The sequence below is a fragment of the Camelus bactrianus genome, chromosome X (assembly GCF_048773025.1).
Source record: "Camelus bactrianus isolate YW-2024 breed Bactrian camel chromosome X, ASM4877302v1, whole genome shotgun sequence".
Lineage (NCBI taxonomy): Eukaryota > Metazoa > Chordata > Mammalia > Artiodactyla > Camelidae > Camelus > Camelus bactrianus.
In genome coordinates, this window is record NC_133575.1 from 62,254,870 (window position 1) to 62,273,314 (window position 18,445).

An 18,445-nucleotide genomic window follows, 5' to 3' on the forward strand; every position below is an offset into this window, starting at 1 on the left:
TCTCCAATCTTTCTCCACCTAACATTCTAAACCATTCAAATTGCTCCTGCCCAAATCACTATCTTTACCTGCTACTTTGAACACATCAGCCACCTCAAAAACCCTCGTTATCCTCTGTATTGAATTACTCATTCAGGATTTCAAGGCCCTCCATCAACCCACTCCAATCTAATCTGTCTCTTTCCCAATCCCTCTCTTTGTTCCTTTTATTTCAATACTACACTTTCTCCTCATACACCTGAAACAAATCCCATCCTTGCATCTGATAAGTCATCTCTCTTCACCTTTCTTGAAAATCAACACATATTTGATGTGAGGACTATAGGGAGGGGGCTGAGTCTATTTAATAGGTACAGAAGTCTCTTAGTCATTTTATATGATTAGCTAAAGGAGATTGCAGCTACTACGCTCCCCCTCCGTTACGTGTTTCTCTCAGGGAGAAGTGAGGACATAATGTTCAGGATTAGAATGTGGAAGAGTGCTGCTGGGTAGAGACTGCTTGGAATATGTGGCAGTTCTGAGTATTAACAGAGGACCTGTGGTATTTTAGGATTTGTCTCACCTTTTCATTCCTTCAGTTAAAGCTTTATCTTTATTATCTTTAATAAAGGCCTCAATTTATATGCAGTCTTCCTTGTCACACCTTCCCTGGTGAAGGTGTGCAGTGGTCACTCTCAGATAGACAGATCCCTAGAGTGAGGGGAGGGAGGAAGAGTGATTTCCAGTTAGCCAAGTAGACACAATGGTGTCAGGAAGGTTATTCCAAAGAGAGGGTGGCAGTATATATTGTAAAGAAATTTTATGACAGTACATACTCTGGGGGTACAACTCTCAGGTGGGGATGGGATGGGTCATTCTTTTATTAGATCCAACATGAGTGTTGTGGGCAGAGTTTGGTTACCTGGCAGATATTGAGCTTAGAAACAGTATATATTTTGGATCTTTTTATTCACTTCCATATAACAGCATATATAAAATGTTGCACAGACAAAAAGCATTTCTGAAACTTGGTCACTCCTTTGAGATTGGCACAGATTACATACTTTTGAAAAAAAATCAAATGGTGGAATAATTTTCATCTCTAAAGGTAGGTATAATTTGGAGATAGCCAAAAGTCACTTGAGACTAAGAATGGTGAAATAAGGTGGGTATATAAAATAACCTGGACATAATTTTTAGTGAAATAAGCATGTAAAAGGATGACCTATTTTACTGTTAAAGTATCTCACAAAATGCCACCCTCAAAGGAAACAATGGTTTACTAGGATACATAAATAATTGTTTTTAAAGTTTTGTTTAGGGTACAGAAATATGTATCTTATTTTATGATACTAGTGGGAAAATGGGCATAGCTAAGGGAAGACTACAAAATATTCAGCTTCTTTGGAGGCCAGGTAATAAGGTTTCCATCAACTTGCTATGGCATTAGGATGGTGAGCAGTTTTTGTATCAAGTGTGCAGTGCTAGCTCCGCTTGACTTAAATGAGTGATGCAGCTGTTGGGAAACAGGAAATGGTGCTGGATTACACACAGACAACCAAAACTAACACAAACACACATAGGCTTCCTGGTATGTAAATTATTTTTGAAGTTTGAGATCTCCTTATACAGAATTTAGTATATAACAGATTCAAGAACCAAACTTCTTGACTTCCCAATATTAAATAACTAAATGTGCAAAAGAACCACCATTAAATAGCACATCAAAAGCTATACATTTTCTATGAAACAATATGTGCACAGATTTTCAAAGCTGTGAAAATGCAATAAAGAGCACAACACATTTTGGTCACTTTATTAAATGACATTAAATAGTTTAAGTTTCAACTACTAAACAGCACTTTGAATGGTGAAAACACAGATAGTATTATTGTCATACTTGAATGCTTTTCTTTAAAAACACAATTCCAGTCCTTATATATATTACAAAACAGCCTTAAAGGAAGAAGTGACATCTTTTCTACAGTACTTAAGATACTCAATACGGAACTGAAAAGCAGTCTAACAGAAACAAAGGCAAGTCTTCACAGCTGTATGATTTCAGCAGCCAAAGCTGGATGATGGACTGAAACATTACTATACAACTGGGACAAAACATATACAATATCACAATACTAAGCAAAAAACGCTTTACACCCAAAGAAATAAAACAGGTTACAAAATGTGGAGAATTTAGCAGGCAAAACTGTATTACAAGCAACATTTTAAATCGTCATTTTTTAAGCCATTGCAACTATTTAAAACATCTAAAACAAATATAAAATGAGCCTTTTAGTATCTTATTGATGTGATTTTGTCTTTAAATATTTGTTAAAGCTTGATGTTATACTCAAAGTACATATTATGTAGCTAAAATGTCAAGTGAGAAGAGTGTATGCAAAGTGGTCCAAGTTTTATTTTAAACTCTCTATTTCCAATTAATCCTTCTATGTATTATTAAGTCATACTTTCATCCACGGTGAAAAAGGTTTAGAAGGTTACCTAAAATTTTGACATCTATGTCTTTGAACAAGTAATCAGACCATGTTGAAAGTTCCCAGGTCTCGTAAATCAGGTTTAAAGTATTCTGTACTTGTAGAAATACCAACTGATAACAGTTGGCCAGCGAATACTGTCTTCAAATATTTATCTCATAAATTCTGTCTTTTTCACTTCTTCTAAAGTAGAAACACATCCCCCCTCAATTAAATAAATTTGATTATATGGCTGGCATAATATCCAAATATATAGAATTTGTTAGCAATAACTCACCATGGGAAGGTGGGGGGTGGATCCACCAAACCTCAAAATTCTATATGACAAACCTAGTGCTCTTGGATGTTTTACCACTAGTTCTTTCAAGATAAAAGTGGAAATCTCTTCATCATCCAAACAACTCAAAACTGTTTTAGCTAATTAAACTCATTCTAATCCAGTGATACCTAGAGCAATCCTCCACCTAGCTTTCTTTTTTCTGGAATTCGTTAGCTGTTTCCACTACCTCTTACGTCACCATCTCAAAAATCATTTTGCCATGTTGAGTTGACTCTAATAGTCTAACAATCTTTTTCCTTAGAAATTCAAGCAACCAAATTGTACATGAGTAAACTTATAGGTCATTTTTATAGGCCTGGATTAAGAAAAACGACAATGTGATGACTTTCTAGTAAAACCTCATAAAAGGGTATTAGATGAATTAATTTTGATCAGAAAACTGCCTCACAGATCTAAACTAAAAAAAAAAATCAAGCTTTGAAATGTAATTTAATTTAAGAAAACATAGGGAAGTTGGGGAAAAAGAACATAATGATGAGAGAAAAGAGCATAGAAGCCAGTGATCCTTATCTTTAGGAGGAATTATTTCACAATACTGACAGTACTGGGAATTGTTAAAGTACATTCCTCATGTGAACTTAAAGTCAGCAATGGTTCTGCCATTTTGATGTTGTTTATAAAACAGGGTGTGAACCTGACAACCACAATGTCATCCTTAACCTCCTAAAATGCTAGAACTTGATTTTGTTAGTCCACATCCCACTGCCAGCAACAGGATGAAGCACTAGCACTGGCACCAAGCAGTTAAGAGATGTGCTTTGTTTTAGTGCCAGGGGAGAGAAAAATCATGTGTGGAAGATAATCCACGACCCTGAAATTTTACCAGTAATTATTTCAGCACATACAACTGAAAATAAAAAATGGCAGAAAGACTAAAGAAGAAAAAAGAATTCTCTTCTTAGGCTATACTTAAGGCTGTTTATACAATGCTAAGATAACTGCAAGACTCCTCCAAGTTTTAGAGCAGTAGTATTTAAGAATATTGCACACAATTCTGTGTCAAAGATAACCCTTAGTTTTTAACTTTCAGTCACAGAGATGATATAGAAGGAGCCCAGTTTTAGACTTCAGTCAAAAGAATATTAAAACCATTTCAATCACTTTAGTCAAGAAATGGATTAAGTACAAAAGTATTTCATAACTGGAGGAATCAACTCTAAGAACTCAGCTGTGTGTTTTTATATGTAAAGAATGAATATATAAATCTGTATTCTTTCATAAATTCATTAATTTTATGACAATTTTATGGTTGCTAAAAGCAGGCATAAAAATTTAGAGAGGAAATCTGTGGAGTTGTTACTGTTATGGAAGGACTTGTTTTCACTGAAAACAATTTGAAAGATCTTCTGTACTCAATGTGTGTAAGAAGATTCTAGGCAACATCACTGACAAATGTCAGGAAGAAATGGTATGCCCTATTAAAAAAATTTAAAACTAATATGGAAGATTGGCATTTAAGGGGACCAAACTATTTATACAGTTGAGTTCTGTTAAGTCATTGATTCCTAAAAAAATAAAAGATCTTTCTATGATTTTAACAATCTTTTAAACTTTTAGTGCAAAATCACATTGATTTCCCTTGGGAAGGTCCTGGATTTTTGCTTCTCATTGGGGGTGGTGCACGCTGTAATGGTGGTGGCTGCATACCACCAGCCACTGACTGATACATTCCTCTCATATCAATCTGCTGGTAGTTAGAAGGATTCATGATTAAATTTGGAGGCTTTGGCATCATGAGGTGACCCAGTGTTGCTTGTTGATAAGTCATTTGTTGCTGTTGCTGCTGATTGTACTGCTGCTGGAGCCTTCGGTTCATAAGTATTCGCTGAACGCAGCTGATTAACTAAAGAGAGAAAAGGGACCTGTTACAGTGCATGACCTGTCTCAAAGAGGCAGTATCAAGTTTTGAGTTAAAATCAATTTGTTAAGGGGGTACCATACCAAAAGGAAAACACATTATTGTTATCACCATTACTAATTTGATGGCATTCACAGAACCATTACTGTAGAAACCGGTTAGTAACACCATTTAGGGCTAAATTCTCTTAATGACTTGACTATTGTAGTGCAAGCAGCATTTAGATTAGTTTCCATAGTAACCTGGCCTGCACTGTGATTAGTCTCAAGTATTAGTTACAGCACTTTTTGTCAAGTCTCCTTTCTTTGTCATTCTTTTGAATATTTCACACGATGACAGACAAATAAACATTTTTAGTGACAAACACCAAAGGGAAAAGGCACTTGCAGTGGGAATAATTCCTATTTGGAATGTCTCAAATTTCCTAAGATAATTTAAAACCACATAATTCTATAGTGCTTTCTAAGTAAAATTCATGCCACAGAAATTGATTTCCTGATGTCAAGAGTTGAAATTTCCCAGTGCAAGGCAGATGGCTGGCAAATGACCGTGCTGGGAAAGATGAGTAAGGATCCTAGAATATGTTAGCCTTTTAGAGAATTACACAATTTAGTAGGAACCTGTGTCATACATCATTAATAGTTCCACTTTTTACTCTCAAATTAAATATATTAAAAAGTATACTTCTTTGGGGAAGTTGTTAAAAATAGTAAATGTGGTAAAAAGTCTGGCAAAAATTTCTTTTTAAGTGTCCAGAATATATAAAATAAAGTTATATAGAAGAGATCTTATACAAATTTGAAGGAGACCCATTTCGGAAGTTGTTACTCCTTTGCAACAAAAGACATTACCTTTATTTGACATGACTAGGTTTCTGGATAAAATTTCTTCTGGGAATAACCAGTGACCATCCATCAGCCTATATGAGGGATGGTTACTGACACAGATGTCACACAAACCCATTATTATAAATTCAAGAACATTAAACATAACCTAGAGATAGTACAAATTCTTACCATCTGTTGTTTTGTCAATACGTCATTGTAGATTGCTTCTCTTCGCTTAACATCAAGCTCCTGGCTGGCTTGTCTACTTAATGCTAACGCCTGTACCTGGGCCTCAGAGAGATTCATGTTTTCCTTCCACTAAAAGAAAAGTATCTATTTACTCCTTATTGCAGTAGAATTGAGGAAAAATAATTAAGGTACTTAAAAGCAGGGTACTAAGTTGTCCACTGTTGTACAAGCGTTGGTTATCTCTGCAATAAAACTATTTGGATTTAATTTGTGCAACTGGTAATTAAAATATGTTTATGTAAGCAATGCATACATTTCTATGATTAAGTTCCCAGTTCTTAGATTTTACATTTCTCTTTTGTGTCAGCATCTAGGTAAAACTGCTGAATTACAGCTTGGCACTATTATCCAGTTTACTAGTATTTTACTATTGCATATCAAGTTATAAGAATTATGCTCTTTTCCTCAAAGAAGTAGTGAAGCAAACAACAATTAAAAGTTTCTTTAAATGGTGGGGGGAAGAACACAAGTTGCAAGTTGGAGTAAGACAATTAACTTACTACAGCTGAAATTATATCTTCAAGAGGCTGAATCCTCACTGCTGTCACACTGTTTGTTGCTTCCACAACTTTTTCTCTTCCTTGATTAATGAGGTCCTACAAGAATGCAAGAAATAATTTTATCAGGGCATATAAAAGATGGAATACTTTTAAAGTATAGGATCCTTTCTCTTGCCAATTTATACCACCTGATTTAAAACTTGTTAAATAATTGAAAAGAACAGCAAAATTCAGCATCAATAAAACAAAGTAAAACTCATCAGTGAGGGTCTTGTTAGGAAGATAAAAGTCTGGGGTTTATTGCCCCAATAATTTAATAATTTAAATGACTCCATAAGCACATTTTAAAAAGGAAACCACAGATTCAATTAAGTTATTAAATTATTGGTATATTAAAACCTAATCTTTCTTATTTAACTCATAATTGATTCTAGTTTTCAATAATTTATTTCATAATACTGTGCATTATCATATACTTAATGCTGCACTAGGATGTAAATCAATGTGTGTATTTATGCTACTTTCAAAAATTAAGCAAGTAATTTGTTTATTCAAAATATTTCATAACTGAAGAAAGTGCTATTTCCCTAGCTAGTCAACTGCCCTATTGTCCCTTAATTAAAATAATTTAACTACATTAATTCAAGGCCTGATTCCCTTGTGCTCTGAACAAACCACATTTTACTATACTATGCTGGTTCAAAAAGGTCAACAAATAAAAGAAAAATTTCTTAGTCTATTCAGAGGTAATCTTTTGGAGAATGTGATATTCCTGCATAGGGAACCCTCAACAACAGGGCACTTGAAATTGCCTTTAATTCAAGTTAAACTACTTTGTACTTCACAACTTACCTCCAGCTGTTGATTACTCATTGCTGACAGGGCTCCCAAATTGAAAGGAATATAAGGAGTTTGAGAGTTGAAACTGACAGGGGGTAAATTGGTCCCAGTTGGTATGTTGAAACGCATGGTCAGCCCCTAAAAACAAAAAATTATGCACTTCCCACGTTGTGATTTAAAACTTGAAGTTCTACATCACCTACTGGTTTAGAAAAAATCCACATTCTCAGATCTAGGAAATTATTAACACTCTTTCACACACAAACAAAACGCTCTTTTCACCCGAAACCAAGATCTTATTACATAGAAAGCTTTAACCCCTAAAGGTGTACTCTTTTTCTGGTAATTCCCACAGAATGGGGCAACTCAGAGAATTCTGATGAGACTCCTAAAATCACATTAACGTTAAAGAAATTTGGTACAATGAGTTAGGAGTTTAAAAAGGATTCAGGTATTAGGATAAGGTTTCCCATGCTCAGGCACATTTTTGCTCAAGGGGCTTGGTGTTTAAAACAGACATGGAACTATTTTAAAGATGCTGCTGGAGATTGACATTAATGTCCAATAATGGAGTATTTTTGTGTTCTGATATTCAGTCAAAATTTAGATTTCATGGTATACATGCTAAAGCAATAATTACTCCTACCTCCAAACTCTAAGCTCCTATATGTCTGCTACTACAGTGAGGGTGTTGATGGAAGTTAAGTGATGCTAAATATATAGCTTCCCACTAATCTCTCAATTTAGCAAGTGCTAAACAGAAATGAGGTTACTATGCTTTAAGGGGAAAATATTTTCTTTTCTCCTCTCCCCCCAGTCTATCACCAAAGGTAGCCAAAGCCCATAAACAGACTCTCATACCTGGGGACTCTGTTCCTAAAGATTTCACTATATCATTACCTGTTCCAAATCTGGCTCTTTTCTCACTCACTACTCTTTCAAATGACTAACATAAAAACAAAAACCAAAAAGCATTCCAAATGAACTACCTTCTTCTCTGCTTCATACTCAGCCCAAGCTGCTTTTCTTTCTTCTTCAGTCAACTCTTCTTCTTCTTTGTGGTCCAAAAGAGAGTCATGTTCATGATATCCTACAATGTGTTCTTTATGTATTTGAAGAAGTTCTGCAAGTATGGTGTCCTGTTTAGAGGGGTTGAAATAATAGAGAATTATTTTCTCCCTCTGGATCATATCTCCATAGTTCTCTGGTTTACTGTTAGACTAAAAACTAGAAACTGGCCCATATACATATTCTGATATATATGATAAATTACCTAGAAAACATTCACTATACATGCAATACCAGCCTTTTATGTAAGAATTTCATGTTTATAGAGCATGTTTTAGGGGTTCAATTTTTTAATGACTGCTTTTCATCTTTCAAGGTTTTTTTCCTCCTACTTTTTTCTAATTTTTTCATATCATTTTGTTTTGTGCTTTGTTCTGAGTTGATAATAAATGCTAACGTAAGTCTGCTTAACTCAGAGATTACAGTGAATGCCTATGCTAAAAATCATGGCTATTCCTGCTTATACAGATTTAACAACTTTATTTTCACAATCACTTTAGCTACCAAACACTATACTAACAAAAACCAAATCTAAATCAAAACAGCTACATACAGTCCTTATATTTCAGTTGTAAGAAAGTCAAAAATAAATTATACTATAAGGGTGCAAGGATCAAATTTAAACTGATATAAATTGTTTATCAATTTATTATCATAGTGTCTTTTTTAAGTCATGATGTCTTAGTATTTTAAAGTAAAAAAATTAAAAGCTTAAAAATTGGGATAATTTATATACTCAGTAAGAACACCAAACTCCTGCTCTGTGTAATTATGAGAGAGAGACACAAAGAGAGATTTAGGGGGTAAGGGGTTAAAGTGAACCATAGATATGTTACTTGCTAATAAAAAATTAAAATATTCACAAGTTGTTTATTAAGAAATCAAAGATGAAAACCTCGATATATAAAAGGCAAATTAATTCACTTTACAAAAGGATTTTCCATAGCTTCTAATAGCAAGTTCCCTTAGAACACACTTTCTAAATTGAGCATGAATTTAGTGAAGGAACATAAATAATTACTGGTCAAAGGAAGCTACAGGGAGGCAAATAGCACATTAAATTTAAATTAAAAAAAGAGCAAAAAACCAAAAAAAAAATCTACATCTAATAATGTTTAATGCCTCCATGAGTTTTAGCATAGACAAAGCCCATATTTGAATTTTGTCTTTACATCTTCAACCATACTTAGAGTATAGAGTCCAAAATAGGGTAGGAAGTCAAATGTTTGTTAAATAACTCAAGATGAAAAATTCAAATCATGGCGCCCTAAGTTTATCTCTATACAATAGCAAATGCTGATACCAATTCCAAATATTCTGATATTTGGTATCATGTTAACAAATTTTTTATCTTGCTACCCCAATAAACACTTGAAATAATCCCTTCATAATTTCATGAAAGAGAAGGGACTCATTTTCTTAATGGATACAGCTGTAATTGAGATTTTACAATTCATTTTGAATGCATATACTATTTCTTTTGTTGAAAACAGAAAATGTTAAAAGACCATACAAGCAAGAGGGCTCAAGAAAGTCTACTGGTGGAACACATATATACTAATAGGTTTAAGTTCTTTTGAAATGTTAACTAAACATTTCACTCCTGTACCAGTGTAGAAATCTGCCATCAAAGCTGACTTCTCTGGCCTATAGCATATATAGAACAGGTTTATCATCACTAGATAGATCTCCAAAGTTCAGAGTTACTGACCAGGCAGGGAGGGAGACAGAGCAGTCTGAATTAAATTCTGTTAAAAGATAATGCTTCTTTAGATGTGTGTCTCCCATGCTCACCCCCCAACCATGACTCAGGAGAGAGGTGTGTAATAAAACCAGATAACACTGACTAATATTTTTAGCAAGTGACCATGCCAAATACAATTAGAAAAGTCAGCTGTTTTACAAAATACCAAATAAATTACAAGGTAGAAATGTTCTATGGATAGTCCTTAATTTTACTTCTGTCTGACAATAAGTGATATTCTTAACCATAGTCAAAAATCACTTCATTTCTCTAAGAAAGCAATCTAAAGGAAAGACCAAGAGAAGTGTGTGCTAGCAACTAATTTTCAGCTTTGTGATTCTCCTCATAAGCCTGGATAATAACTTAATCTAGTTATGAATGTTAAATTAAACATGGATGAAATACTCTACATTCACATATATAACAGGATGATATAAAAATAGCAAGAATAAATGAAACACCCAATTGTTTAGAACTAAACACTATGTCAACTAAGTGTAGTGTTTATTTCTCAATTATAAATACCATGATTCATACAATAGTTACTTTAAAGTCTTTCCAGAAATGCATGTTTGCATTATACATACATGCACACACACACACATACACACAAACACACTCATATATACTCCTTAAAAAAATGTCTGCAATATGAGGGAGCTTTATCAAGTTAGTCCTTAGCATCTTGTAATTTCAAAGTCCAAACATATCATCTTAGAATTGGTAGAAAATGATGTCCAAGGAAGCAAAGTAACTTTTTTCCAGCTGGGACTAGAAGATAAATTATTCGGCTCCTATCCAGTGATCATTCTATCACACTATGAAGAATGACTGGATAAACTGGGAGTTCAAGATTTGCAGATACTTACTAATATATATAAAATAAACAACAAGTTTATATTGTATAGCACAGGGAACTATATTCAGTATCTTGTAGTAACTTACAGTGAAAAAGAATATGAAAACAAATATATGTATGTTCATGTATGACTGAAGCATTATGCTGTACACCAGAAATTGACAAAACATTGTAAATTTACTATACTTCAATAATATATATATATATATATAAAATTAAAAAAAAAAGAATGGCTGTTTTCTTGAGGCATGGTTCCTCCATTTCCCAGATCTATTGTCTTAAAATAAGAAAATCCCCTGAAGGATTCCAGGAGAAGGAGAAACCTAAGTGGGTCTATTTTTTTTTCACTTTTAACACTTCTGTTCTTTTTGAAGTTTTTTTTTAAAGCAAGCAAAATGTTAATTTTTTAATAAAATAAAATATTTAAACTGAAACAAACACAATTCTTAGACACAAACTTATGAAAGACCAGTTCATTCTTAGCCTAAACCTGACATGAACTATTTTACCGCATTCATCTTCAAGAGATACTCATTTTAGGAAATCCCATTTCTAAAGCCTTTAAATGTTTTCTCCCCACCAATTCCAGATTTGAGATCTAGGCTATCAAGTTAAACATGACTGCCTAATAAAGGTCAGAATATGATAGAGGTTCAGCTTCTGCCTATGCAGTAACTTTCATTTTGACTCACAGTTAACTAAAATGCCAACAAGTCAGAGAAGTGCATGTGACTTAGTTTTGTATCATTAAAAAAAATTTGGACCGTTTTCCTAAAACAAGGCAAAAAACCAACCATATTGTTCTACTGACTATGACACTCCCTCTTTTCAAAGAATTTTTAATGGAAATGATGCTAATATCCTATCATAAAACCTAGAGATAACTACTAGTAACATCTGTTGTATATTCCTCCACACATTTTTACATAAAAATAGGACTGCACTATAAATAGTTTTGAAACCTAATTTTCCACCTTGGTATCTTTCCATGGACATCATTTTATATCAGATACAAACTTTCATCATTTTTAATGGCTGCAAGGTGTGTACATTATATAGATATACTTTATCATCTATTAATCACTCTCTTTCTTACGAGTTTATTAAGACATATATGTCACCTGTAGTTTTTAATTATTACCAAGTCTAGAGTGAAACAGGTTAATGGATAAATTTTAATGTGTATCAACCACTTGTTCATACAATAATTATACCAACAAGACTCAAGGACTTAGACAAATATGTTTACCACTATATTCATTTTAACAAAGAAAAGACACTACATGTAAGTTAACTGACTTTTATAGGAACAAGAGTCATTTGTACATTTCAGAAGTAGGAAAGGAGAAATCTTTCTATCCTCCAGAGTGCTGTGAAAGAGGCAAATAAGAGAAAGACGATACAGGATTTCTGACACAAACTGTTTCTTACATCTTTCCCTTTTAAATTCACTGCAGCATACTGTCAATACAAGAGACAGATGATGAGATTAATGAGGGCAAACAGGTATTTGTAACAGGATCCTCAGAATATTTCTTAGGGAAAGACAATTTTGCAAAGTCTAGACCAAGTTATAAAAGTTAATAAAGAGAAATTTCATCCCAATATACAACACAATCATGGAGAGGTTTTTGTTCTTTCCCCTTGAAGCGTGCATTTATATTAGTTGCTATAGTAACACTATTATTGAAAACAATACTGGAACAGAATCTATAATCACTAGGCCAACAGTCATCAAAATGAGGTTTAAATTACATCCAAATGTGTACCTTTACTTTTCTTTGTCTAAACTTTATTTTTCCTTAAATAAGTGAAAAAGCTTACAAGCTGGGAAAAGCATGGTCTATATTCGAGCTAACAACCTAAATTAGTTTGAGCTTTAAAAATGACTAGTTCAATTAATAAAACAAAATTAATGATAAATTACAAATTTAAGTTAATTTATGTAGAAGTTTAAAGTATTTGGTAAGCTGACAAAAATTTCCATTTAATTAATTCTGAAATTCAACCTTGAAAATAAAATTTCTAAAAACAATCAAGGCTTTTTGCCTGAGGGTGGGGGCAGGGGTTTGCCATGTTTCAAAATATTTTGCTTGCTATCACTTTGAATTTGAGTTTTACAATATCTGGAAATAAAATGTCACTAAAATACTTAAGTGCCACAGGACCAACTCAAAAACTATGAAAAAAATCCTTTTATTACTTAAATAAGTCTAGATTCTTAATAAAGATAATTATATTCCTAGTCAAAAAAGTTTCTACTTTCAAATTTAAAGCCTGTTTCTTTCCAAACTACACAGGAAATAAAAAATGCAACATATCTGATAAGTAACTAGAGAGCTACTGAGTGAAGTTCACATTCCACCTCATATCAGATTTTCAGGTCAAGAGCACCCTTGCCAAAGAGCATTTATAAATATATCCAGATCTCAAATTGTAGGTATGAATAAGATAGTGACAACTACAGAACTTGTCACTTTCAAGGAAAGAAAAGGCAGGCCTGCCAAGCTGACATTGGTGGAGGGTAAAAGCCAGAGTCTCCTTTGATAAGAATGTTTTATACTCAATTTAACATTTAAAAAACTAAATACTATATTTAATATTTAACCTTTAAAAACTGGTTATCCATTACAATTCTTACACATGCCATATGCCATATTCCACTCACTGTGAGGTAAAGAGTGTCATAGATTTTATATGACTGTAGTGACTTTCTAGAGGTTGCAGCTTTCTAAATAGAGTCTGAATTGGAACTCAATTCTCATGCTGTACAATCTGGAGTTCACATTATCTCTTTAATTTATTAACACTGTTACAACCTCTAACTCACACACAGGTGTGCTACAAAAAGAGACATGAATTAGGAAGGAAAGCAGCTATTTTAGCAGCTCAAATTACATTCAAAGAAAGAAAACATTAAAAGATAAAAAGTAAAATGGTTTAAAAATGACATAAATAAGGTCATCTATTGATTCTTATATTGACCAAATCTCTCTCCCACAATTTATATTCCTTTAAGGGTCCAAAGTAATTTGATGTAAAAAGCCTAGTCATAAAAACATCAGTAATTGAAGAGACAGAACTGAGACATTCGTCTACTTACTTCCCCTAAAAGTATCACAGCTTCAATTTTCCACTGTTCCTACTCCTGGAAGTGTTACATACACATTTGAACCAGCCAATCTGAGCAGCACACTTTAGGACATTAATATACAGATACTGTGGCAATCAAGCACCTGTATTAATTTAGAATCACTGATCGATCATTTCAACGTTAGTTACATCCTTCTGAGCTTCCCTAAATGAAAATGTAAAAAACTGAAAGAACATATAGCCTTGCTTACCACGTTTCTCTCTACAATCGACATTTTGACCAGAATGCTTGAAATATAAACATCAGTATAATTTTGCTGGAATCAACTGAATCAATGAAAAAGAAGACTTATGTCAGCCTTTTGAATTTCAAAGGAAAGTTTAATGGCAGAATTTAAATGAAAAAATATACACATATGTAACTTTGTAAATTGGGAGGCTTTCTATGTAGTGGTTAAGATCACAGGCTCTAGATTATAGCTATCTCACAGTACTCTGGGCAATGATGGAAATGTTCTGTGTCTGCGTTGTCCAATATGGTAGCTGCCAGCCACATGTGGCTACTTTAGCACTGGAAATGTGACTAGTGTGACTGAGGAACTAAAACTTAATTTAATTAATTTAAATGTAAATAGCCACATGTAGCTAGTGGCTCTTGTATTGGACAGTGCAGATCTAGAGTCTTACTGGTTTTAAGCCCCAGTTAATACTTATTAGCCCTATGTCCTTGAGTAAATTACCTCTCTGGATCTAGTTTCCTGGTCTGTAAAATGGGCCTAATAAGTATTTACTTCACAGGATTACTCTGGAGATTAAATATTACACATGAAGTGCTTAGCAAAGTGCCCGGTTAACCAATGACCTTTGCATTGATAAATCTCATGGTCAATTCTCAAACCTGATCCTATCTATCTACCAGTAACATCTGACAGAATTTAATCACTTTCTTTACCAAGATACTAACTTCTCTTGGTCAGCTAATTAGGAGAACTCTACTGGGTATTATTTACCACTTTCTCTTACTTCCAACAGCTTTTCTGAAAGTCTAAAGCAGATCCTCACTTTAAAAACAATGTATTCCATACAGAAAGAGGAGTTTTTACACCTAAATTGAGTCTTTCTAATGAAAAATTCATTAGACAAATTTGACGGGACAAATTATCTGATATCAGAATTGTCCTAGAAAATCCTAAATATATGGCCATTGTAATTATAGAAAAATCAATAAGTTATTGCCTGTCTTGAGAAGGTACATATGTTAAAAAAAATTTTAGCTGATGCTTAAAGGATACCTCTTATTACCTAGAATGAAAGTGTGATAAGCCTAAGCAATTTATTTATGTGAAGAGCAAGTCAATTTGTTGCTCTTATTTTACCAGAGATTGAGGCAGAAAAAGCAAGTGCTTTGTTAGTAAAATTTTTTGTTTATGTATTGATAAAGGGCCTTGATTTTTCCCTCTCTCTTTAAAATTTTTTATATTTCTTTAATTGAGGCATATTTGATATACAATATTATGTAAGTTTCACATGTACAACACAGTCACAATTTTTAAAGATTATGCTCCATTTACAGTTCTTATAAAATACTGGCTGATTACCTGTGCTGTAAAACATATCCTTGTAGCTTATTTATTTTATACATAGTAGTTTGTACCTCTTAATCCCCACCCCCACCTTGCCCCTCCCCTTTTCCCTCTCCCAACTGGTGACTACCAGTTTTTTCTTTATATCTGTGAGTCTGTTTCTGTTTTGTTATATTCACTAGTTTGTTTTAGTCTTTAGATTCCATATATAAGTGACATCATACAGTATTTGTCTTTCTGTCTGACTTAATACCCTCCATGTTATTGCAAATGGCAAAATTTCATTCCTCTTTATGGCTGAGTAGTATTCCACTGTACATATACACAATATCTTCTTTATCCATTGATGGACATTTAGGTTGCTTCCATATCTTTGCTATTGTAAACAGTGCTGCTATGAACACTGAGGTGCATGTATCTTTTCGAATTAGTGTATTCTTTCTTTTTCAGATACACACCCAGGAATAGGATTCTGGGTCATAAGGTAGTTCTATTTTTCATTTCTTGAGAAACTTCTTTTAGAATTCTAACTTTGCTCCTTAATTATTGGGTAATCTCTTGGAACCAATTCCCTTACTACAAAGGAGTAATACCACTTGTAACTCATAGGATTATTGTGAAAATTAAATGAGATAATATATTTAAGGAACACAGCACAAGCTCTTGATATGTATTACTCCCTTTTCCTCATAACTTGCCTTGTCCTGTTTTTTAAAGAATATTCATCTTTTACATATCATATATGAAACATTCTTGCCAGAAATATCTGCCATGAATTTAATCAAACTTTTGGATCTAATTTCCAGTTTACAGAATAGATAAGATACAGAAGTTCAAACTCACCATTAGGAAATAAACAAATCCAGAATGAAGGGTGGGGAAGTGATTATATTAAATTAAAAGAAATATATAAAGAAACACAACAACCAAATGCAGTGTGTGTACCTTGAGTGGATCCTGACTTGAACAAAGTAACTACAAAAGACATTTTTGAGACAAGTAGGGTAATCTAATATGGATATGATATTAGATGACGTTAAGGAATTAAGAAATTATTAATTCTGTGAAATTGTGGTTATATAAAAATGTCTTTATAATTTACAGACATACTGAAATATTTACAAGTGTAATATCATACTCTTGTAATTTAAAATATTTAAGAAAATAGAGGCAAATATGGCAAAATATTACAATTACTAAATTAAGGTGATGGTTATATAAGTATATATTATATTCTTCTGGTTTGAAATTTTTCACAGTAGGAAAAACATTTTTAATTAAACTTTTTTTTAAACATATTTCTTTGCTATAAGAGAGACAGACAACACTTGACTATGTGGTAGAATTCTGGGACAGCCCAAAGTTTAAAAGATGAGTCAGTATCCTTTTTACTCCTAATTAGCTCTCTATTTAAGCAAATCAAAACAGTTTTCTAAAGATGGAATCTGAATCCAAGTCACCTCTCTATGGATTTTTTAAAAACCTAAATTGAATGCACAAATGTATGTTGACACTGTTCTAAGAACTTCACACAAAATATCTCATTTAATTGTCATAATAACTTTCTGAAGTACATACTATTTATAACTCTCATATTACTGATGAGATTTCTAAGACTGTGAATCAGCATGAGCTGCTGGCTCCCTCCCAGATAACCAATGACAGAAAAAAACTACAGAAGGGAAAAGGAAACATGAATTCCAGGAACTTATAGACACACACATGTGTACATGACATCACTGAGATGACAACAAACTGGCATCATATGCCACTTAAAGCATAGTAACTGAAAAAGATGTACTAATAATTCAAAGTAAGCATGATAGATACACTTAAGGAAATAAGGGAAGATACTACCAATATGAAATTCAAATTCAAATTACCTTAAAAGTATCAAAATGAGATATTACAGATAAAAATAATCATTGAAATAAATAACTCAATGGATAATATAAACAGCAGTAGAGGTACAGCTGAAGAATAACTTAGTGAGTTAGGAGATTAGACTGAGACACTCTCCCAGAAGACAGTAGGAAAGGATAAAGAAATAAGAAATGCAAAAGAAAAGCTAAAAGATATGGATGCTAAAAGCAGAAGAGTAAGCATTTGGTACCAACTATCTAGAAGGAGATGAAAATTAAAATGGAGAGGATGAGATTTTTGAATAATGGACACAAAGTATCAGAATGATAGATCAAGAAACTGAGGCACAGAGAAGTCAAATAACTTGATATGGTCAAGATTTAAACCCAGGTGGTCTTGCCTGAGGGCTCCTGCTTTTAACCAGCATGGCAATACTGACTCAGGACTGAAAATCAATAAATTCAGCATCAAAGATAATTAAGGATGATGGGGATCAGCTTTGCCACTTTAGGATTTTGCAGTAACTAAAATATGAAACCTATACTCTCCATTACACACCTTGGTAACATTGCAAATGCCTTTCCATAAACCCACAGTACTGATTAAGAAGAAAGTGTGAGCAAAGAAAAAGGAACCCTTATGCACTGTTGGTGGGAATGTGTGTTAGTGCATGCAGCCACTATGGAAAATAAGAATGGAGGTTACTCAAAAAACTAAAAATAGAACTAACATACAATCCAGCAATTCCACTTCTGGGTATTTATCCAAAGGAAACTTAAACACAAACTCAGAAAGATATCTGCACCCCATGTTCAACACAGCGTTATTTAAAATAGCCAAGATATGGAAACAACCTAAGTGCTCACGGATGAATGAATGGCTAAAGAAAATGTGACACATACATACAATGGAATATTAGTTGAGCCATAAAAAAGGAAATCCTGATATCTGTAACAACATGGATGGATTTCAAGCACATTATGCTAAGTGAATGTCAATTATATCTCAATGGAAAAAAGTTGGAAATAAAAAAATAGGTGTGAAGTCCTATCAAAAGAGAGTGCCTCAATTTACTATTTTCACAAGTTTATTCACATAACATATTAATATAAGCACAGCAGAGTGTAATGGTTAAAAAGTATGGCGT

The 18,445-nt window shown here is 33.2% G+C and overlaps 1 protein-coding gene across 8 annotated transcripts in view; it reads right to left on the bottom strand.

The window, feature by feature from the left end:
- Nucleotides 1-1,767: 1,767 nt before the first annotated feature.
- Nucleotides 1,768-18,445, bottom strand: part of ATRX (ATRX chromatin remodeler) — a 228,239-nt gene continuing 211,561 nt past the window's right edge. For all 8 annotated transcript variants that reach the window (XM_045513405.2, XM_010950601.3, XM_045513404.2 and 5 more), the window contains 5 exons: nt 8,078-8,227; nt 7,101-7,226; nt 6,249-6,344; nt 5,689-5,817; nt 1,768-4,657 (listed from right to left, as the gene is read on the bottom strand). In XM_045513405.2, coding sequence (XP_045369361.1) covers nt 4,379-4,657; nt 5,689-5,817; nt 6,249-6,344; nt 7,101-7,226; nt 8,078-8,227 — 780 coding nt within the window. In that variant the 3' untranslated portion in view covers nt 1,768-4,378. The remainder of the gene's footprint in view (nt 4,658-5,688; nt 5,818-6,248; nt 6,345-7,100; nt 7,227-8,077; nt 8,228-18,445) is intronic.